This window comes from Coregonus clupeaformis, chromosome 36 (assembly GCF_020615455.1).
Source record: "Coregonus clupeaformis isolate EN_2021a chromosome 36, ASM2061545v1, whole genome shotgun sequence".
Lineage (NCBI taxonomy): Eukaryota > Metazoa > Chordata > Actinopteri > Salmoniformes > Salmonidae > Coregonus > Coregonus clupeaformis.
Window position 1 is genome coordinate 7,480,272 of NC_059227.1, and position 18,983 is coordinate 7,499,254.

The 18,983-nt window shown below is 44.0% G+C and overlaps 1 protein-coding gene across 1 annotated transcript; it reads left to right on the forward strand.

The window, feature by feature from the left end:
• Window positions 1-14,766: 14,766 nt before the first annotated feature.
• On the forward strand, window positions 14,767-17,094 carry LOC121552523 (tripartite motif-containing protein 16-like). Its single transcript, XM_045211171.1, has 2 exons — window positions 14,767-14,771; window positions 15,438-17,094. Exons 1-2 carry the CDS (start codon window positions 14,767-14,769, stop codon window positions 17,092-17,094), a joined length of 1,662 nt encoding a protein of 553 aa, XP_045067106.1.
• The last annotated feature ends 1,889 nt before the right edge of the window (window positions 17,095-18,983 follow it).

The window sequence follows — 18,983 nt, forward strand, 5'->3', positions numbered from 1 at the left end:
CATCTTTGAATATTTATCTACATTATAGCCTACAGTAGTACCATAACAAAAAAACAAAGCTTACAGCGCTTGACGAGGCAATATCAATGGCTAAATTAAATGTTAGTTTTTTTAAAGTGCAAAATAAAGTGCCTGTAACACGACAGTAAGCGCGTAAGCCTAAAGTTGCAGCAACACGGCTGCTTAAAATATACGGTAATCAGCCTACCAGAAAAGTCATTAATCCTCGTCTTCATCTTTTAGGCTAAGGCGCAGTACACGGCTGTAACCAGAAAAGTCAAGTCATTAATCCTCATCTCCGTCTTCTTCCTGCATACTAAAACCACCAAAGTCCTCATCTTCAGTGTCGGAAACTAACAGGCTCAGGGTGGCTTCGTCAGCCACTCTCCTCTCTCCTTCGTTGTCGCTCTCAAAACCAACAAACTCCTCTTCGTCACTGTCGGAATCGAACAGCCTCTGAAGGGCCTCAGCTGTGGCGGCGTCCTCCTCTTCATCACGCAGCAGTCCAGCCTTTCGGAACCCGTTAATGATCGTGGATGTTTTGACACTCCTCCACGCTATCAGGATCCACTCGCAAACTTGAGCGAAAGTTGCTTTTCGCATGCGACCAGTTTTGGTGAATGATTTATCGCCGCTAGTCATCCACGCCTCCTACTGAACGCGTAGTGCCACTTTGAACGCACGATTGACACTGATGTCGAGTGGCTGCAGATGCTTCGTTGTGCCCCCAGGAATCACAGCTGGAATCGAGTTTGTGCTCTTGATGGCTGCTTTCACATAATCCATTATATGGGCCCTCATGCTGTCCAAAACGAGCAAAGCTTTTTTTTGGCTAAAGAATCCTCCAGGGCGCTTGACGTAGCACTCATTCAGCCACTCATTCATTACGCTTTCCATCATCCACCCTTTCTTGTGGTCCTCTGTAGCTCAGCTGGTAGAGCACGGCGCTTGAAACGCCAAGGTAGTGGGTTCGATCCCCGGGACCACCCATGCACAAAAATGTACGCACGCATGACTGTAAGTCGCTTTGGATAAAAGCGTCTGCTAAATGGCATATTATTTATTTATTATTTTAAAGGAGATGCCGTTCAGGATCTTTTCTTTTGGCATTGTAATCCACTTAAAAATCACCATTGGCGGAAGCTTTAATCCAGATGCTGTGCAGCAAAGAACACAAGTGAAATTCGTTCTCTCGTGGCCAGTGGTTCTCAACGTGATGGACGATTCACCTTTCTTGTTAACAGTCCTAGTGAGAGGCAGGTCAAACGTCAAAGGCACTAAATCCATATTTATGATCTGGTCTGGTCCGATGGAATATTCCTCTATCTTTCTTTGTGTGAATTCGCCGAAATTCGCTATTTTTTCCTGGTAGTCGGGAGGGAGTTGCTGACACACAGTCGTCCGCACCCTGATGGACAGTCCCTTTCGTCTCATAAATCTGAAACACCAGGATGGTACACCTCTACAATTGTCAATTTTCATTTCGGTGGGGACTGTTTCAGCTTTCAGTCGGATCTGCACGGTGGAAACACCTCGGCCGCCTGCTCTCTGTGTGTTCACCCAATCTTCAAGAAAGTCTTCAAGTTCGGGCCATCTGCTTTTATTACCTCTGAAAGCTTTTTTTGACTTTTTGCATTGAGACAGTTCTTCCCGCTGGCCTCTCCAACGTCTCACCATTGACTCATTGATGCCAAGGCTACGTGCAGCAGCTATATCTCCTTCTTTTACAGCCAGATTGACTGCCTTTAACTTAAAAGCTGCATCATATGCATTTATACGTTTGTTTTCCATAATGAGGGTTTGTGCATGAAAACTTCCTTTGAACAAACTGTCTCGCTCTCGTAATGTCTCTCGTACCACTCTCGGTTCCACTTTTACTTTTGCGCACTACCTGTCTCACTCTTTTCCGGCCTCCAGCTTTTCCTGCTGGAGCCCGCCGCTTAAAGGTGGGGGGCGCGGACCGGTCATAGAGCCCATAGAGTTAAAGTTGGTGGACTGTAACCTGTAAAATCCATAGATTTAGGAGGTCTTCTAGTGGCCGTTAGCTGTAAAAATCCATAGATTAGCCGCACCGTTATATAAGCCGCAGGGAAAAGCTGTTTTGCTTAGTGGGCTGCTAGTGAAATGGTTTAAGAAAATGGTGATTCACCTCAAAGGGAATGGGTCTAAGCATTTCACTGTTAGTCTACACCAGTTGTTTATGAAGTATGTGACAAATAAAATTGAAAATTTAAAGATTTGAAATACATAGGTCCAATACTTTATTTTTCTGTGTGATCACAAATTATTTTCTTCTCTTTGTAGCCAGATGTGCAGTGGATTTCTGAATGCCTTTTATTTTAGTAGACTGTAGAAACTCACAATTTATTGGACTGTATACTATTCACTTATAATGCCTGAAATATGAAAGCAAGTGTTCAATGTCAATATATATCAAATGTGGAATAAATTAAATTGTTTCAATGGATGACTTCAGTTTGACGACTCAGTTTGACTCATGACTCACATGTTTTCCAGTAAAACAAAACTACAAAAACCCTGATGACGTCATCTTTATTTAGAGAACGCCAGCCCCCTGGACATGTAAGATGAGAGGGTCCATTGTCAAAGTATGCATGTGTGAATGCGTTGCACCCCGTCCACAACAGTTTCTCATAATTACCTCATTGTTGTTTGGAACCAACAAGTAACTCCTCACACAACCCACGTATTCATCAATGACTGCCCCCAGCCAAGTGATGCCTCAGCCAATCACTGGCGAATATGTCACCATTGCACTGACAATAGCTACTCCCCCATGCTTCTTCATAACTCAAATTATGCATCCCAAATGGCACACTATTCCCTTCATAGTGCACTACTTTTGACCCTATGGGCCCTGGTCAAAAGTAGTGCACTAAATAGAGAATAGTGTGCCATTTGGCATACTCCCCATATGATTTACTACCATACTCCCATACAAAGGCACTTTGTTAATGACTCCACTGCACACAGCCGCTCTCTGTCCTCCCCTCAGTACTGTGAATACCCCCTTGAGCTATGTAATAACAACAGGCTCTTCTGGCTTAAATTGAATCACTGCAAGTGTCAAACGTCAAGTATCAAAAACGTATCAAAGTTACTCAAAGTCAAATAAAAGTGTCAGGATACTATGACATACCCCTTAATGTTACCATGACATGCTCCTTCACGTTACCATGACATACCCCTTAATGTTACCATGACATGCCCCTTCACGTTACCATGACATGCCCCTTCACGTTACCATGACATGCCCCTTCACGTTACCATGACATGCCCCTTCACGTTACCATGACATGCCCCTTCACGTTACCATGACATGCCCCTTCACGTTACCACACTGTACAGTTGATGCTTCCCTAACCATATATACATTATCATTTAAATATATTAAAGGGGAAATCTGCTGTTCAAACAATAACAAAGTATAGTTTTAACCATGTTTTAAGGCTATACAGTGTTTGTTTACAATTGTATTGTTTACATTTTCATGTTAGTCATTTAGCAGATGCTCTTATCCAGAGCGACTTACAGGTAGCGCATTCATCTTTAGATAGCTTCCACTGGCTTCCAGTTGAAGCTCGCATCCGTTACAAGACCATGGTGCTTGCCTATGGAGCAGTGAGGGGAACGGCACCTCTGTACCTTCGGGCTCTGATCAGTCCCTACACCCAAACGAGGGCATTGCGTTCATCCACCTCTGGCCTGCTGGCTCCCCTTCCTCTGCGGAAGCATAGTTCCAGCTCAGCCCAGTCAAAACTGTTCGCTGCTCTGGCACCCCAATGGTGGAACAAGCTCCCTCACGACGCCAGGGCAGCGGAGTCACTCACCACCTTCCGGAGTCATTTGAAACCCCACCTCTTTAAGGAATACCTGGGATAGGATAAAGTAATCCTTCTACCCCCAAAAAAAAATTGTAAAGTGGTTATCCCACTGGCTATAGGGTGAATGCACCAATTTGTGAGTCGCTCTGGATAAGAGCGTCTGCTAAATGACGTAAATGTGCCCTTGAGCAAGGCACTTAACCCTAATTGCTCCTGTAAGTCGCTCTGGATAAGAGCGTCTGCTAAATGACTAAAATGTAAAAAATGTAAATGTATAGCTAGGTGGGACAACCACATTATCTCAATCATAGTTAGTACATTTTTCCTCAATAAAGTAGCTATTAGCAAAGTTAGTGCTGGGGGGGGGGAGACAAGTGTGAGTTTATGAATGGCAAAACACATTTTGGGTGGGGGGGGGGGGTGATGAAGGGGTGCGGGGTTATTTGAAGAGGAAGGGTTTCAGATGTTTTCGGAAGATGGACAGGGACTCTGCTGTCCTAGCTTCAGGGGGAAGCTGGTTCCTCCATTGGGGTGCCAGGACAGAGAAGAGCTTTGAGCTGGCTGAGAGGAGCTGTCCTCCCGTAGGTGTGGGAGGGCCAAGAGACCTGAGGTGGCAGAACGGAGTACTCGGGTTGGTGTGTAGGGTTTGAGCATAGCCTGAAGGTAGGGAGGGACAGTTCCTCTTGCTGCTCCGTAGGCAAGGACCATGGTCTTGTAGTGGATGCGAGCTTCATCTGGAAGCCAGTGGAGTGTGCGGAGGAGCGGGATGACATGGGAGAACTTGGGAAGGTTGAACACAAGGCGGTCTGCGGTGTTCTGGATAAGTTGCTGTGTTTGATGGCAGAAGCGGGGAGCCCAGCCAACAGCGAGTGGTTGAGTGTCATCCACATAGCAATGATAGGATAGATGTTTATAAGTTACTCAATCTGGTAGAGTATCAAAGGTATCTGAGTAGGTTGCTTGAAATGTTCTGCTACAGAAACGAGTGCCAGAAAAGTGGATTCCTGGATTAGCATCTTGCAGATGTCTGTAATGTGTAACAGATACAGTGGGGAGAACAAGTATTTGATACACTGCCGATTTGGCAGGTTTTCCTACTTACAAAGCATGTAGAGGTCTGTAATTTTTATCATAGGTACACTTCAACTGTGAGAGACGGAATCTAAAACCAAAATCCAGAAAATCACATTGTATGATTTTTAAGTAATTAATTTGCATTTTATTGCATGACATAAGCATTTGATCACCTACCAACCAGTAAGAATTCCGGCTCTCACAGACCTGTTAGTTTTTCTTTAAGAAGCCCTCCTGTTCTCCATTCATTACCTGTATTAACTGCACCTGTTTGAACTCGTTACCTGTATAAAAGACACCTGTCCACACACTCAATCAAACAGACTCCAACCTCTTCACAATGGCTAAGACCAGAGAGCTGTGTAAAGACATCAGGGATAAAATTGTAGACCTGCACAAGGCTGGGATGGGCTACAGGACAAAAGGCAAGCAGCTTGGTGAGAAGGCAACAACTGTTGGCGCAATTATTAGAAAATGGAAGAAGTTCAAGATGACGGTCAATCACCCTCAGTCTGGGGCTCCATGCAAGATCTCACCTCGTGGGGCATCAATGATCATGAGGAAGGTGAGGGATCAGCCCAGAACTACACGGCAGGACCTGGTCAATGACCTGAAGAGAGCTGGGACCACAGTCTCAAAGAAAACCATTAGTAACACACTACGCTGTCATGGATTAAAATCCTGCAGCGCACGCAAGGTCCCCCTGCTCAAGTCAGCGCATGTCCAGGCCCGTCTGAAGTTTGCCAATGACCATCTGCATGATCCAGAGGAGGAATGGGAGAAGGTAATGTGGTCTGATGAGCCAAAAGTAGAGCTTTTTGGTCTAAACTCCACTCGCCGTGTTTGGAGGAAGAAGAAGGATGAGTACAACCCCAAGATCACCATCCCAACCGTGAAGCATGGAGGTGGAAACATCATTCTTTGGGGATGCTTTTCTGCAAAGGGGACAGGACGACTGCACCGTATTGAGGGGAGGATGGATGGGGCCATGTATCGTGAGATCTTGGCCAACAACCTCCTTCCCTCAGTAAGAGCATTGAAGATGGGTCGTGGCTGGGTCTTCCAGCATGACAACGACCCGAAACACACAGCCAGGGCAACTAAGGAGTGGCTCTGTAAGAAGCATCTCAAGGTCCTGGAGTGGCCTAGGCAGTCTCCAGACCTGAACCCAATAGAACATCTTTGGAGGGAGCTGAAAGTCTGTATTGCCCAGCGACAGCCCCGAAACCTGAAGGATCTGGAGAAGGTCTGTATGGAGGAGTGGGACAAAATCCCTGCTGCAGTGTGTGCAAACCTGGTCAAGACCTACAGGAAACGTATGGTCTCTGTAATTGCAAACAAAGGTTTCTGTACCAAATATTAAGTTCTGCTTTTCTGATGTATCAAATACTTATGTCATGCAATAAAATGCAAATTAATTACTTAAAAATCATACAATGTGATTTTCTGGATTTTTGTTGTAGATTCCGTCTCTCACAGTTGAAGTGTACCTATGATAAATTACAGACCTCTACATGCTTTGTAAGTAGGAAAACTTGCAAAATCGGCAGTGTATCAAATACTTGTTCTCCCCACTGTATGTGTTTCTGTGTGTTTGTGTGTATGTGTTTGTGTGTGTGTATGTGTCTGTTTGCAGGATATATTGTACAGTGAGCTATTTTGTTGCTGAAGAAGATTGTCAAACAAGACTACACCCCTGTTGCCCCTGAAAACATTGAGATCCAGATAAACATTTTGCTGAAACAAGGAACTTCAGAGAAACATCAAACTGATTTGCTGATAAGTGAGAACTACATTTACATAATTTATTAGACACTCTTATCCAGGTACAGTACAGTAGTGAGTGCATACATTTTCATACTTTTCATCAAATATCAAACCCACAACGCCATGCTCTACGAACTGAGCCACAGGAAAATGTTTCCCCGGAATTCATAGAATTGATGAACAGATTCATACCCACAAACTTTTTATTATAGTTTCTATCGTAGAATTGTTGTATTTTCTCCTGATTGTTGTCTCGGATTAAAATATTTTCATATGAATTTAATCTGTTATGAGTAATAGCAGCTGGTCTTGTCACACCCTGACTCTGGGGACTCGTATTTGTTGAGTCAGGGTGTGTATTTTCTGTGCTGTGTTTTGCTATGTTGATTTTCTATGTTTAGATCTAGTATGTGTAGATCTATGTTGGCCGGTGTGGTTCCCAATCAGAGGCAGCTGTAGCTCGTTGTCTCTGATTGGGGACCATACTTAGGCAGCCAATTGGCACTAGTTAGTTGTGGGAACTTGTTCCGTGTGAGGTATGTTGTTTGTCTACCTTGGACTTTACGGTTCGTTTCATTTGTTGTTTTGTCGGTTGTTTATTAATATAAATAAACATGAATGCATATCCCACTGCGCCTTGGTCCGTCCCGTCTGTAAACGAACGTGACAGAAGATCCCACCAAACGAGGACCAAGCAGCGTGCCCAGGAAGAGCGAGTAGCGATGTCACAGGTGGGCAAATTGTGGTCATGGGAGGAGATATTCGCGGGGAAAGGGCCATGGGCGAAGGTAAATGCCTAGGCAGGAGAGGAACGACGGCAACACGGAAGCCGGCCGAGGAGGAGGCCCGAGAAGCAGCCCCAAGAAAAAAATGTTGGGGGGCTAAAGGGGTGGTCGGGGAGCGATAGAGAAGAGCCCCGACCACTGCACCCGGTTGTGTTTCGGATTGGGTCCCTACAACCTTGGGAAGAGGAGTGGGAACAGTACTACACTGAGGAGTCGGAGGATGACGACGACGACGAGTGTCTGTTCCCTAACTCGTGGGGGCTCCCGGAGGAGTCCTCACGGGAAGAGGAGTGCCGACGACGGAGACCCGAGAGGCAACCCCAAGAAATTTTTTGGGGGGGCACACGGTGTGGACGACGAGGCAGCAGGAGGCAGCGACAGGGCGGATCTGCAGGTTAGGAGAGGAGGCCACCATGTTACGGGGGCTATTGGTTCAGAGGGAGCAGGAGTTATTAGGTCAGAGGGAGGCGCTACAGGAGGCTAAAAGGGAGAAGGAAAGAGTAGAGGCACGTCGAGAGGAGCTGGTTCGGCAGCAGAAGGAGCGGGGGTTAATAAAGGAACACAGTCCCGCTCCTCTCACCAAGCAAGTGGTGCGTGTCGCCAGTCCGGTCCGGCCCGTTCCTGCTCCCCGCACTAAGCCAGTGGTGCGTGTTCCCAGTACGGCCCGACCCGTTCCTGCTTCCCGCACTAAGCCAGTGGTGCGTGTTCCCAGTATGGTCCGGCCCGTTCCTGCTCCTCGCATCAAGCCAGTGGTGCGCGTCGCCAGCCCGGCCCGGCCTGTTCCTGCCCCTCGCACCAAGCCAGTGGTGCGCGTCGCCAGCCCGGTCCGGCCTGTTCCTGCTCCTCGCACCAAGCCAGTGGTGCGTGTGTCCAGTCCAGCACGGCCCGTGCCTGTCCCACCGGTGCCTGGTCCGGCACCGGTCAGCTGCTCCACTCCGGAGCCAGAGCAATCCGCTCCACCGGGGTCCAGTCCAGCTCCGGTCAGCGGATCCACTCCGGAGCCAGAGCAATCCGCTCCACCGGGGTCCAGTCCAGCTCCGGTCAGCGGCTCCACTCCAGAGCCAGAGCAGTTCGCTCCACCGGTGCCTGATCCAGCTCCGGTCAGCGGCTCCAGTCCAGACCCAGACGTCAGCCCCTCTCCAGGTTCGGGGTCTCCCACACCAGGGTCCAGACAGGGCTTGGTACTTCGTGGGAGGAAGGAGAGGGGAAGCAGCGCGCTGAGGTCCAGACCATACCAGGGGCGCAACAGGGAGGTGGAGAGTAAGTGGTGGTCACGCCCGGAGCCGGATCCGCCTCCGAGGTGGAATGCCCACCCGGCCCCTACCCTGTTATGTTTATGTGGCGCGGTCGGAGTCCGCACCTTTGTCACGCCCTCGTATTTGTTGATTCAGGGTGTGTATTTTCTGTGTTGTGTTTTGCTATGTTGATTTTCTATGTTTAGATCTATTATGTGTAGATCTATGTTGGCTGGGGTGGTTCCCAATCAGAGGCAGCTGTAGCTCGTTGTCTCTGATTGGGGACCATACTTAGGCAGCCTATTGGCACTAGTGTGTTGTGGGATCTTGTTCCGTGTGAGGTATGTTGTTTGTCTACCTTGGACTTCACGTTTCTTTTCATTTGTTGGTTGTTTATTAATATACAGTGGGGAAAAATAGTATTTAGTCAGCCACCAATTGTGCAAGTTCTCCCACTTAAAAAGATGAGAGAGGCCTGTAATTTTCATCATAGGTACACGTCAACTATGACAGACAAATTGAGAAGAAAAAAATCCAGAAAATCACATTGTAGGATTTTTTATGAATTTATTTGCAAATTATCGTGGAAAATAAGTATTTGGTCACCTACAAACAAGCAAGATTTCTGGCTCTCACAGACCTGTAACTTCTTCTTTAAGAGGCTCCTCTGTCCTGCACTCGTTACCTGTATTAATGGCACCTGTTTGAACTTGTTATCAGTATAAAAGACACACTCCAAACTCCACTATGGCCAAGACCAAAGAGCTGTCAAAGGACACCAGAAACAAAATTGTAGACCTGCACCAGGCTGGGAAGACTGAATCTGCAATAGGTAATCAGCTTGGTTTGAAGAAATCAACTGTGGGAGCAATTATTAGGAAATGGAAGACATACAAGACCACTGATAATCTCCCTCGATCTGGGGCTCCATGCAAAATCTCACCCCGTGGGGTCAAAATGATCACAAGAACGGTGAGCAAAAATCCCAGAACCACACAGGGGGACCTAGTGAATGACCTGCAGAGAGCTGGGACCAAAGTAACAAAGCCTACCATCAGTAACACACTACGCCCCCAGGGACTCAAATCCTGCAGTGCCAGACGTGTCCCCCTGCTTAAGCCAGTACATGTCCAGGCCCGTCTGAAGTTTGCTAGAGTGCATTTGGATGATCCAGAAGAGGGTTGGGATCTTTTTGGTAAAAACTCAACTCGTCGTGTTTGGAGGACAACGAATGCTGAGTTGCATCCAAAGAACACCATACCTACTGTGAAGCATGGGGGTGGAAACATCATGCTTTGGGGCTGTTTTTTCTGCAAAGGGACCAGGACGACTGATCCGTGTAAAGGAAAGAATGAATGGGGCCATGTATCGTGAGATTTTGAGTGAAAACCTCCTTCCATCAGCAAGGGCATTGAAGATGAAACGTGGCTGGGTCTTTCAGCATGACAATGATCCCAAACACACCGCCCGGGCAACGAAGGAGTGGCTTCGTAAGAAGCATTTAAAGTTCCTGGAGTGGCCTAGCCAGTCTCCAGATCTCAACCCCATAGAAAATCTTTGGAGGGAGTTGAAAGTCCGTGTTGCCCAGCGACAGCCCCAAAACATCACTGCTCTAGAGGAGAACTGCATGGAGGAATGGGCCAAAATACCAGCAACAGTGTGTGAAAACCTTGTGAAGACTTACAGAAAACGTTTGACCTGTGTCATTGCCAACAAAGGGTATATAACAAAGTATTGAGAAACTTTTGTTATTGACCAAATACTTATTTTCCACCATAATTTGCAAATAAATTCATAAAAAATCCTACAATGTGATTTTCTGGATTTTTTTTTTAATTTTGTCTGTCATAGTTGACGTGTACCTATGATGAAAATTACAGGCCTCTCTCATCTTTTTAAGTGGGAGAACTTGCACAATTGGTGGCTGACTAAATACTTTTTTCCCCCACTGTAAGTAAACATGAATGCATATCACGCTGCGCCTTGGTCCGTCCCGTCTGTAAACGAACGTGACAGGTCTCTCTGAGTCACATTATTTATAATGATCATTTGTGAGTCACATTTTAACGTCGCAAATTCCAACAAGGCAATTTAACTACTGTGTCATTTGGTATAGAGCCTGGTCATGTCTGCCTGCTAAACTCACACCTATTTAATGTATTGGTTTATGTGCAAAATGAAAATGTACCTTATTGTCACTACTAGCCATTGTGCGAAGAGGAAAATGTGTCATCACCCACATTCCATTGTACAGGCTTTAGCTGCTAAATTGTGGATTTGAACCCTGACTATGGGAGCCCCATTCCTACCTGCCACAAACAACCCAACCATGCTGGTTTAGGGGTTACAGCCACTACGGTCTCCTGTGATATTTTGTATCACAGGAAATACGGTGACAATAGCGCAGTATGGCACAGGGGTGCGGAGAGATGTGTTGCTTTGAGATAATTATCAGATAAAAAAGGACCCGTTTCCCAGACGCAGATTAGGGCCTAGTCGTGCACTAAAAAGCATGTTTAATGGAGAATCTCCTTTTAGAATTATTTTTTGTTCAGGACTATAATTAATGTGTGGGAAACCAGCCCAAATTATTTTATTTTGTATTCTTACTTAAAACGTTTGAATTCTTACTTTTTTTTGGGGGTGGGGGTCAACTACATTAAAAAATAATGTATGCACTCACTAACTGTAAGTCGCTCTGGATAAGAGCGTCTGCTAAATGACTAAAATGTAAATGATGAAACCCATCAAAATCAATGAAGGATGCTCCTTGAAACTTTGGACAAGGGTTCTTCTATGGTTATGGAGCCAATGTAATAACATGTTATGAGCGTTCTAGAAACCACCCAAGAGGTTTTCAAGCAGACAAAGCTGTGATCAAATTGAAAAAGTGTTGAAATGACATTACATAAACATTTTGCTAGGGTTACCAGTCAGTCTGGCCAACCTCCCCAGGCCTTTGCGATCATCATACAAATATCTCCCTCCAATGTGACTGATTACCATTAGATCATAATCTAACATGAGACCAACATTTCCAAACATAGTTGCCAATGATCTGTCCTCACCGTGGCACACCTCAGGAAGAGGGTGGTGTAGGGTTTCCTAAACTCTGTCCTGGGGCCGCCATTTTGGTTTTTGCCCTAGAACTACACAGCTGATTAAAATAACCAACTCATCATCAAGCTTTGATTATTTGAATCAGCTGTGTAGTGCTAGGGCAAAAACCAAAACGTGCACCCAGGTGGGGCACCAGGACTGAGTTAGGGAAACCCTGGTGTAATGGTCAAGCCATAATGCCATTAGTGACTTTGTATCAAAACATTTCAATACAATACATACCATTGGAATAATGGGAAACACAGTACAGACCAATAGAAGCAATCTCCTTCCTCTGTGAAGTTGTTGGCAAAATCTGGGAAAGATCGTATTAGTCTACTTCATTATTTGATCTAATCAAAACTAGGAAATGGAAATGAAATGACAATAGCCTTATAAAGAGAACTCACTCAACAGAATGGTTGAGCTCAGTTGGTAGAGCATGGCGCTTGCAACGCCAGGGTTGTTTCATACGGGGGGCCAGTATGAAAAAAAAAACATGTATGCACTCACTAACTGTAAGTCACTCTGGATAAGAGCGTCTGCTAAATGACTAAAATGTAAAATGAGACTGAGGGAGAAAACCCAAAATAATGTGAAAAAGGAAATGGTGTTGATATGTTGATGAAGGAATTGCGTTCTTATGACTGTGATGATTGGCAGAATTATTTGCAGGATTTTGTCAAGCAAAGCTGACATGGCCTTTACCTCAGCTCAGGGGTTTCCAGACTAATCCTAATGAATAAAATATCAAGTCAGTATGTCACTACTCGCTAAAAGTTCTTATGGCTTTCTCTTGATACATGGATTTAGCAGCAGCAGATGATGCATTGTGACACATATAAATAGAAATGTAAACAAAAGGCCTATCTGAAACAGAAATGTCAAATTATAATTTAATTTATATTGCTTCGTTCAAGTGTGTTCACACACATTCATATTTAAAACTCTGCTGCCCCTAGTGGATATAATTTGAAAAGGCATAGGCTTTTATTTTGAGTGTAATCATTTTTATTTATTGTAGAATTATTCTACAAATAGCCTTCAATTCTATTGTGAACATGCCATGTTGACCAATAACTATGCCATATGCATAATTCTACTGGGGATGTTATAGTACAGTATTTGTTGTTGTTCTTAAAATGTGCACGTCTTTTGGCATTTATTGGAACTATGATAAAATACATATTACCTATTATAATTATATTACATCCGAGTGTCATCAAATTGTTCGCGGGGCTTTTATGAATACAAATACATACTATTTTCTATTTTTTACCAATGACCTGCCACTGACATTAAACAAAGCCTGTGTGTCCATGCTGATGATTCAACCATATACGTGTCAGCAACCACAGCTAATGAAGTCACTGAAACCCTTAACAAGGAGTTGCAGTCCGTTTTGGAATGGGTGGCCAGTAATAAACTGGTCCTGAACATCTCTAAAACTAAGAGCTTTGTATTTGGTACAAATCATTCCCTAAATTCTAGACCTCAGCTGAATCTGGTAATGAATGGTGTGGCTGTTGAACCAGTTGAGGAGACTAAATTACTTGGTGTTACCTTAAATTGTAAACTGTTATGGTCAAAACATATAGATTCAAAGGTTGTAAAGATGGGGAGAGGTCTGTCCATAACAAAGTGATGCTTTTTTGACACCACACCCAAAAAGCAAGTCCTGCAGGCTCTAGTTTTGTCTTATCTTGATTATTGTCCGGTCATGTGGTCGAGTGCTGCATGGAAAGACCTAGTTAAGCTGCAGCTGGCCCAGGACAGAGCGACACGTCATGCTCTTCATTGTAATCAGAGGGCTAATATAAATACTATGCATGCCAGTCTCTCTTGGCTAAGAGTTGTGGAGAGACTGACTGCATCACTTCTTCTTTTTATAAGAAACATGAATGTGTTGAAAATTCAAAATTCTTTGCATTGTCAACTTATACACAGCTCTGACACACACACTTACCCCACCAGACATGCCATCAGGGGTCTTTTCACAGTCCACAAATCCATAACACATTCAAGAACGCCTACAGTATTATATAGACCCATAATTGCATGGAACTCCCTTTCCATCTCATATTGCTCAAATGAACAGCAAACTTGGTTTCAAAAAACAGATAAAGCAACACCACACGGCACAACACCTCTCCCCTATTTGACCGAGATATTTTGTGTGTTTGTGTTGATATGTAGGTACAAATGTGGGCCGTTTTTACATTTACAAGTATGTAGTTCTGTCCTTGAGCTGTTCTTGTCAATTAATGTTCTGTATTATGTCTTGTTTCATGTTTTGTGTGGACCCCAGGAAGAGTAGCTTCTGCTTTCACAACAGCTAATAGGGATCCTAATAAAATCAAAATACACACACACACACACACCTCTGACTACAATACTTGAACAGGCTCTCTGACCACTACTTGCCGGCCTGGTTTCTCACCAAGTATATTCATCTGATCAATACACTTGATTTAATGGGAAAACAGCATCGCAAAATAAACTAGATGGGAAAGCAACATTTTTCTGCATCTATCGTATATATCAGGTGTTGGAACCGGTTCAGGGAACAGAACAGAAAAACCGGAAAATAACAACATTATTGAGGAACAGAACCCAAACCGAAAACTGAAGTGATCTATACTGTTCCAGAACAGAACCGTTATTTTAAAACCATGGGACCCAGTTAATCCTAATAAACTACAAACAACAACTAAAATAATAGTTGTCTGTCCTCTCCCCATCTTTACAACCATTGAATCTATCTATATGTTTTGACCATGACAGTTTACAATCTAAGGTAACACCAAGTAATTTAGTCTCCTCAACTTGTCATCTGAGATGCTTGTTCATTTGGTGTAAATAGTATACAGGAAACCATTTTTGGCGTATCAAACCATTGTCAGTGTCAGCAAGATGACACTTACCATGATGCTGTTATGTAAGGGGTTGTCTTGTTGACCCATGATGTAATAATGACACTTGCCCCTACATATTTGTCTTGACTGCAGAATGCTGTAGATACTTTATGTACCAGGCCAAGACTTGGATGTCTGTGGTCTGCTGAACAATAGCTTATGTTCCAGGGACATTGGTTGACTTAGGTCTGATGCCTTGACTCAGCACCCTAACTCAGATGTACCATATTTGCTTAAAATAATAACATATTTATTCTATTACCACAGACAAGAAGAAGCAATTTTGAATGTAGAATTGGGGGGTTTGTCTCTCCAATCAGAATCAGAGCTAATCACTTTGTAGTGTATTAAGGATTATGATTTGATAAGGTTTCAAGTGGAACCTGAGAGAATGTTTAAAGTAGAGGGAGCCATTTTGTAGTGACACCCCTGTTCGTTGGAGACAGGTGATTGGACAGTAGAGGGAGCCACCCATATTTTTGCATACCTTATAAGTATAGGCTAGAGACAAAGGACGTTAGAACAGACATATTATTTTTGGACACTGTTCTCCAGACACTGCAGGCGTCTGTAAACTTATGCTGAAATCTTGTGATATAAATAAAACGTATAATCAAAGTACAGTGTAAGCGGACTCTTTGTTTCACAGCAATAATTAGCAGCATTGACTCGACACTACAACTTCCTGGCTTCTATCCAACACCACACCCTCTACAGGTACAGAGTGCACATACACACAGAACCAGGAAGTGAGTGCAGCAAAGTGGCAGAAGCTATGGACTCGATCAGTTGTTCGATTTGTCTGGATACACAGAGGGATCCAGTGACTATTCCCTGTGGACACAGCTACTGTATGGGCTGTATTAAGGCTTACTGGGATCAGGATGATCAGAAGGGTGTCTACAGCTGCCAACTGTGCAAGGAAAGCTTTATTCCTAGGCCAGTTCTAAAGAAAAATACTCTGCTGGCTGAATTAGTGGAGAAACTGAAGACAGGACTTCAAGCTGCATCTCCAGCTCACTATTATGCTGGACCTGGAGATGTGGAGTGTGACTTCTGCGCTGGGAGAAAACTCAAAGCCATCAAGTCCTGTCTGGTGTGTCTGGCCTCTTACTGTGAGACTCACCTCCAGCCTCACTATGAATCTCGTGCTTTTAAGAAGCACAAGCTGATCAAAGCCTCCACACAACTACAAGAGAAGATCTGCTCTCGTCATGACAAACTGTTAGAGGTTTACTGCCGCACCGATCAGCAGTTTATCTGTTATCAGTGTTTATTAGATGAACATAAAGGCCATGATACAGTCTCAGCTACAGCAGAAAGGACTGAGAAACAGAGGCAGTTGGAGGAGAAAAGGCAGAAATCCCAGCAGAGAATCCAGAAGAGAGAGAAGGAGATGCAGGAGGTAAGACAGTCTATGAAGTCACTCAAGCTCTCTGTTCAGGCAGCGATAGAGGACAGTGAGAGGATCTTTACTGAGCTGATCCGCTCCATTGAACAAAGTTGCTCTGAGGTGAAGGAGCTGATCAGAGCCCAGGAGAAGATTGAAGTGATTCGGGCTGAAGGACTCCTGGAGCAATTGAAGCAGGACGTTGCTGAGCTGAGGAGGAGAGACGCTGAGCTGGAGCAGCTCTCAAACACAGAGGATCATATCCATTTCCTCCAGAGTTTCCAGTCTCTCTCTGTCCCTCCTAGATCTGAGACCATCATCACCGTCAATCAATGCGTCTCCTTTGAGGGTGTAAAGAAATCACTCTCTGGGCTGAAAAAGCGACTAGAAGATGTATTTAAGAAGGAAATGGCCAAGGTACCTGGACTGGGTAAGCTTACATTGGATCCCAACACAGCACATAACCGTCTGTGTCTATCTGAGGGGAATAGAAAGGTGACATGGAGTTCTAGGTTCCAGTCCTATCCTGACCATCCAGACAGATTTACCTCAGACCCACAGGTGCTATGTAGCGAGGGTCTGTCTGGAGCCTGCTACTGGGAGGTTGAGTGGAGAGGGTTTGGGGTTTATATAGCTGTCTCATATAAAGGCATCAGCAGGAAATGCAGAGGGGAGTGTTTGTTTGGACAGAATGATCAATCCTGGTGTTTAATCTGCTCTCACGCTGGCTGTTCTTTCTACCACAATGATAAAAAGACTGTCATACGTGTCCCCTACTCCTCTAGAGTAGGAGTGTACCTGGATCACAAGGCAGGTACTCTGTCCTTTTACAGCGTTTCTGATACAATGACCCTCCTCCACAGAGTCCAGACCACATTCACTCAGCCCCTCTATCCTGGGCTTGGATTTCAGCATGGGATCCATTTTGGTTTTGGACCATCTGTGAAGATACTTTCATTGACACAGAAAGGATCTTTGATATGAACATATGTAGACATGATTACAGTAATTGCATACAGATGTAGGATCTTAATTTGAGCCAGTTTGCTACAGCAGGATAATAATCCTGCAGCAACAGGAAATTTGAATTTTTATGTGGATTATAATTAATGGATTTTTGTAGGGATTGATACATTTTTCGTAAGGGAAAATCAAGTCTGAAATTTCAAAGTGGAAATTACAAACTTCAGAAGCCTTTTTAAACCTCAAATACATTACACATTTTAAATTGCCTTCATTGCACAAAAAATTATCATGCAACAGAGTGATCAAATTAAGATCCTACATCTGTAATGATCTGAAAATATGATTTTATTTAAATATGTGTGCTTGCTTCAGCCGTCTAAAATATATTTTTTTATGGAAGTGGGAGATGTGTTAGATGTAGAATTTAAGCTGAACAGAAGCTGAAGCAGTTTAATAATAGCCTAGTAGGTCTGATTTCTTTAGTCGACTATATAAATTACAATTTTGTAAGCTATGTAAGTAAAAGTATTTTTCACTTTAGTGAAAGAAGATGTAGTTGTTGTAACTGGTAGACAATAGCATACAGAATCTGGTCCAAGGAGTAGATAAATATTATCTGATTTTTAGCTCGAACATGGCCACTGTGAACCAATTAATGTGCATAGGTGTGTGGCCTGACAAACAAACGCTTGTAAATCAGACAGATTAAACGTCACTATATAGCTATCTGTTGGAGAGACTGACTACCTTCATTGTTTTCAATCCATTAGCCAAAAAAAATTTGTGTATTACAACTCAAGAGTTTTATGTGTTTTTTTCATGTTAATTGCAACCTTGTTTGATTGTCCCTGCTGTTCATCTTTCGAGTGTAGCTGTGCTTTCACACTCCTGAGTTTCCATTTTGGGGTGCAAGTCTATTTCTGACATGAGGTGAGGTGAAAGGTTAAACCGAGGTCACACCAATTCCAATCCTGAAGGGAGGATCTGATTGGCATAGAGTAGATGAACTGTAGGTCTGGCACGTTTTTAAAAGTAGTTAAGTCAGCTTTTTCATAGAGCCAGCAGCAGCATACAATCAAATGAATGACCCCAGTTGGCTTTTCAGTGAAGTTGCTGAACCCAACCACTGTGGATTGTGGAACAGTCTGACATTTCAATTAAACTCACATGATGGCCCAGTGTAAATGCTTGACTTGATGGAGTGGCCACCGGACGATTCTGTCAACGTGTTGTCGAACAGGCAATATTTTGTTGGAGTGCACAATGGCACAACTGAGCACAACACTCAGTAAACAAGTTGTGGTATGGACTGTGCCTTTGGGTATACTGTACCCTGAAAAATAAGTAAGATTAATTGTAACTATGAAGCATAGAATATTATTCTTATATACACTACACTTGAGGGGGGCTATAATCTTAATTTGGTGGTCAGTAAGGGTTAAATGCTTCGCTCACTGTTGAACTAGGTTGCCCCAGATTTCAGTGGTCAACAACAACTCCCCCTCAGCCTCCTCTCTCCACCACCAACAATAATTCCACAGGTAATCCAGGAAGGCTGCCAGTGCCCCACTCTATTCAGATCAGCATTCCACATGCTTTAGCAATCTGTCCTCTGGCCTCACACCCTGCCAGAGCTGTATTTTGTTTTTACTACAGTGGTTGAATACACATCCAGAGCCTTCGGCCTGTATGCAGCCCTCTCTGCCCAGGCCAACTGGGCATTATATACGTTCCACCACAAAGAGAAGTATTACAGTTTACATACAGTTTGAAAATAACTGATCCACCACGCAAGCACTCTCTGGTATGTTATACTTTAAAACATGTGCATGCTCTCTCCTAGTTTTGAAGCAACCAAGAGAGTTTTTACAGAGTTTTTACATTGTGCAGAGTCCAGCACAATGTAA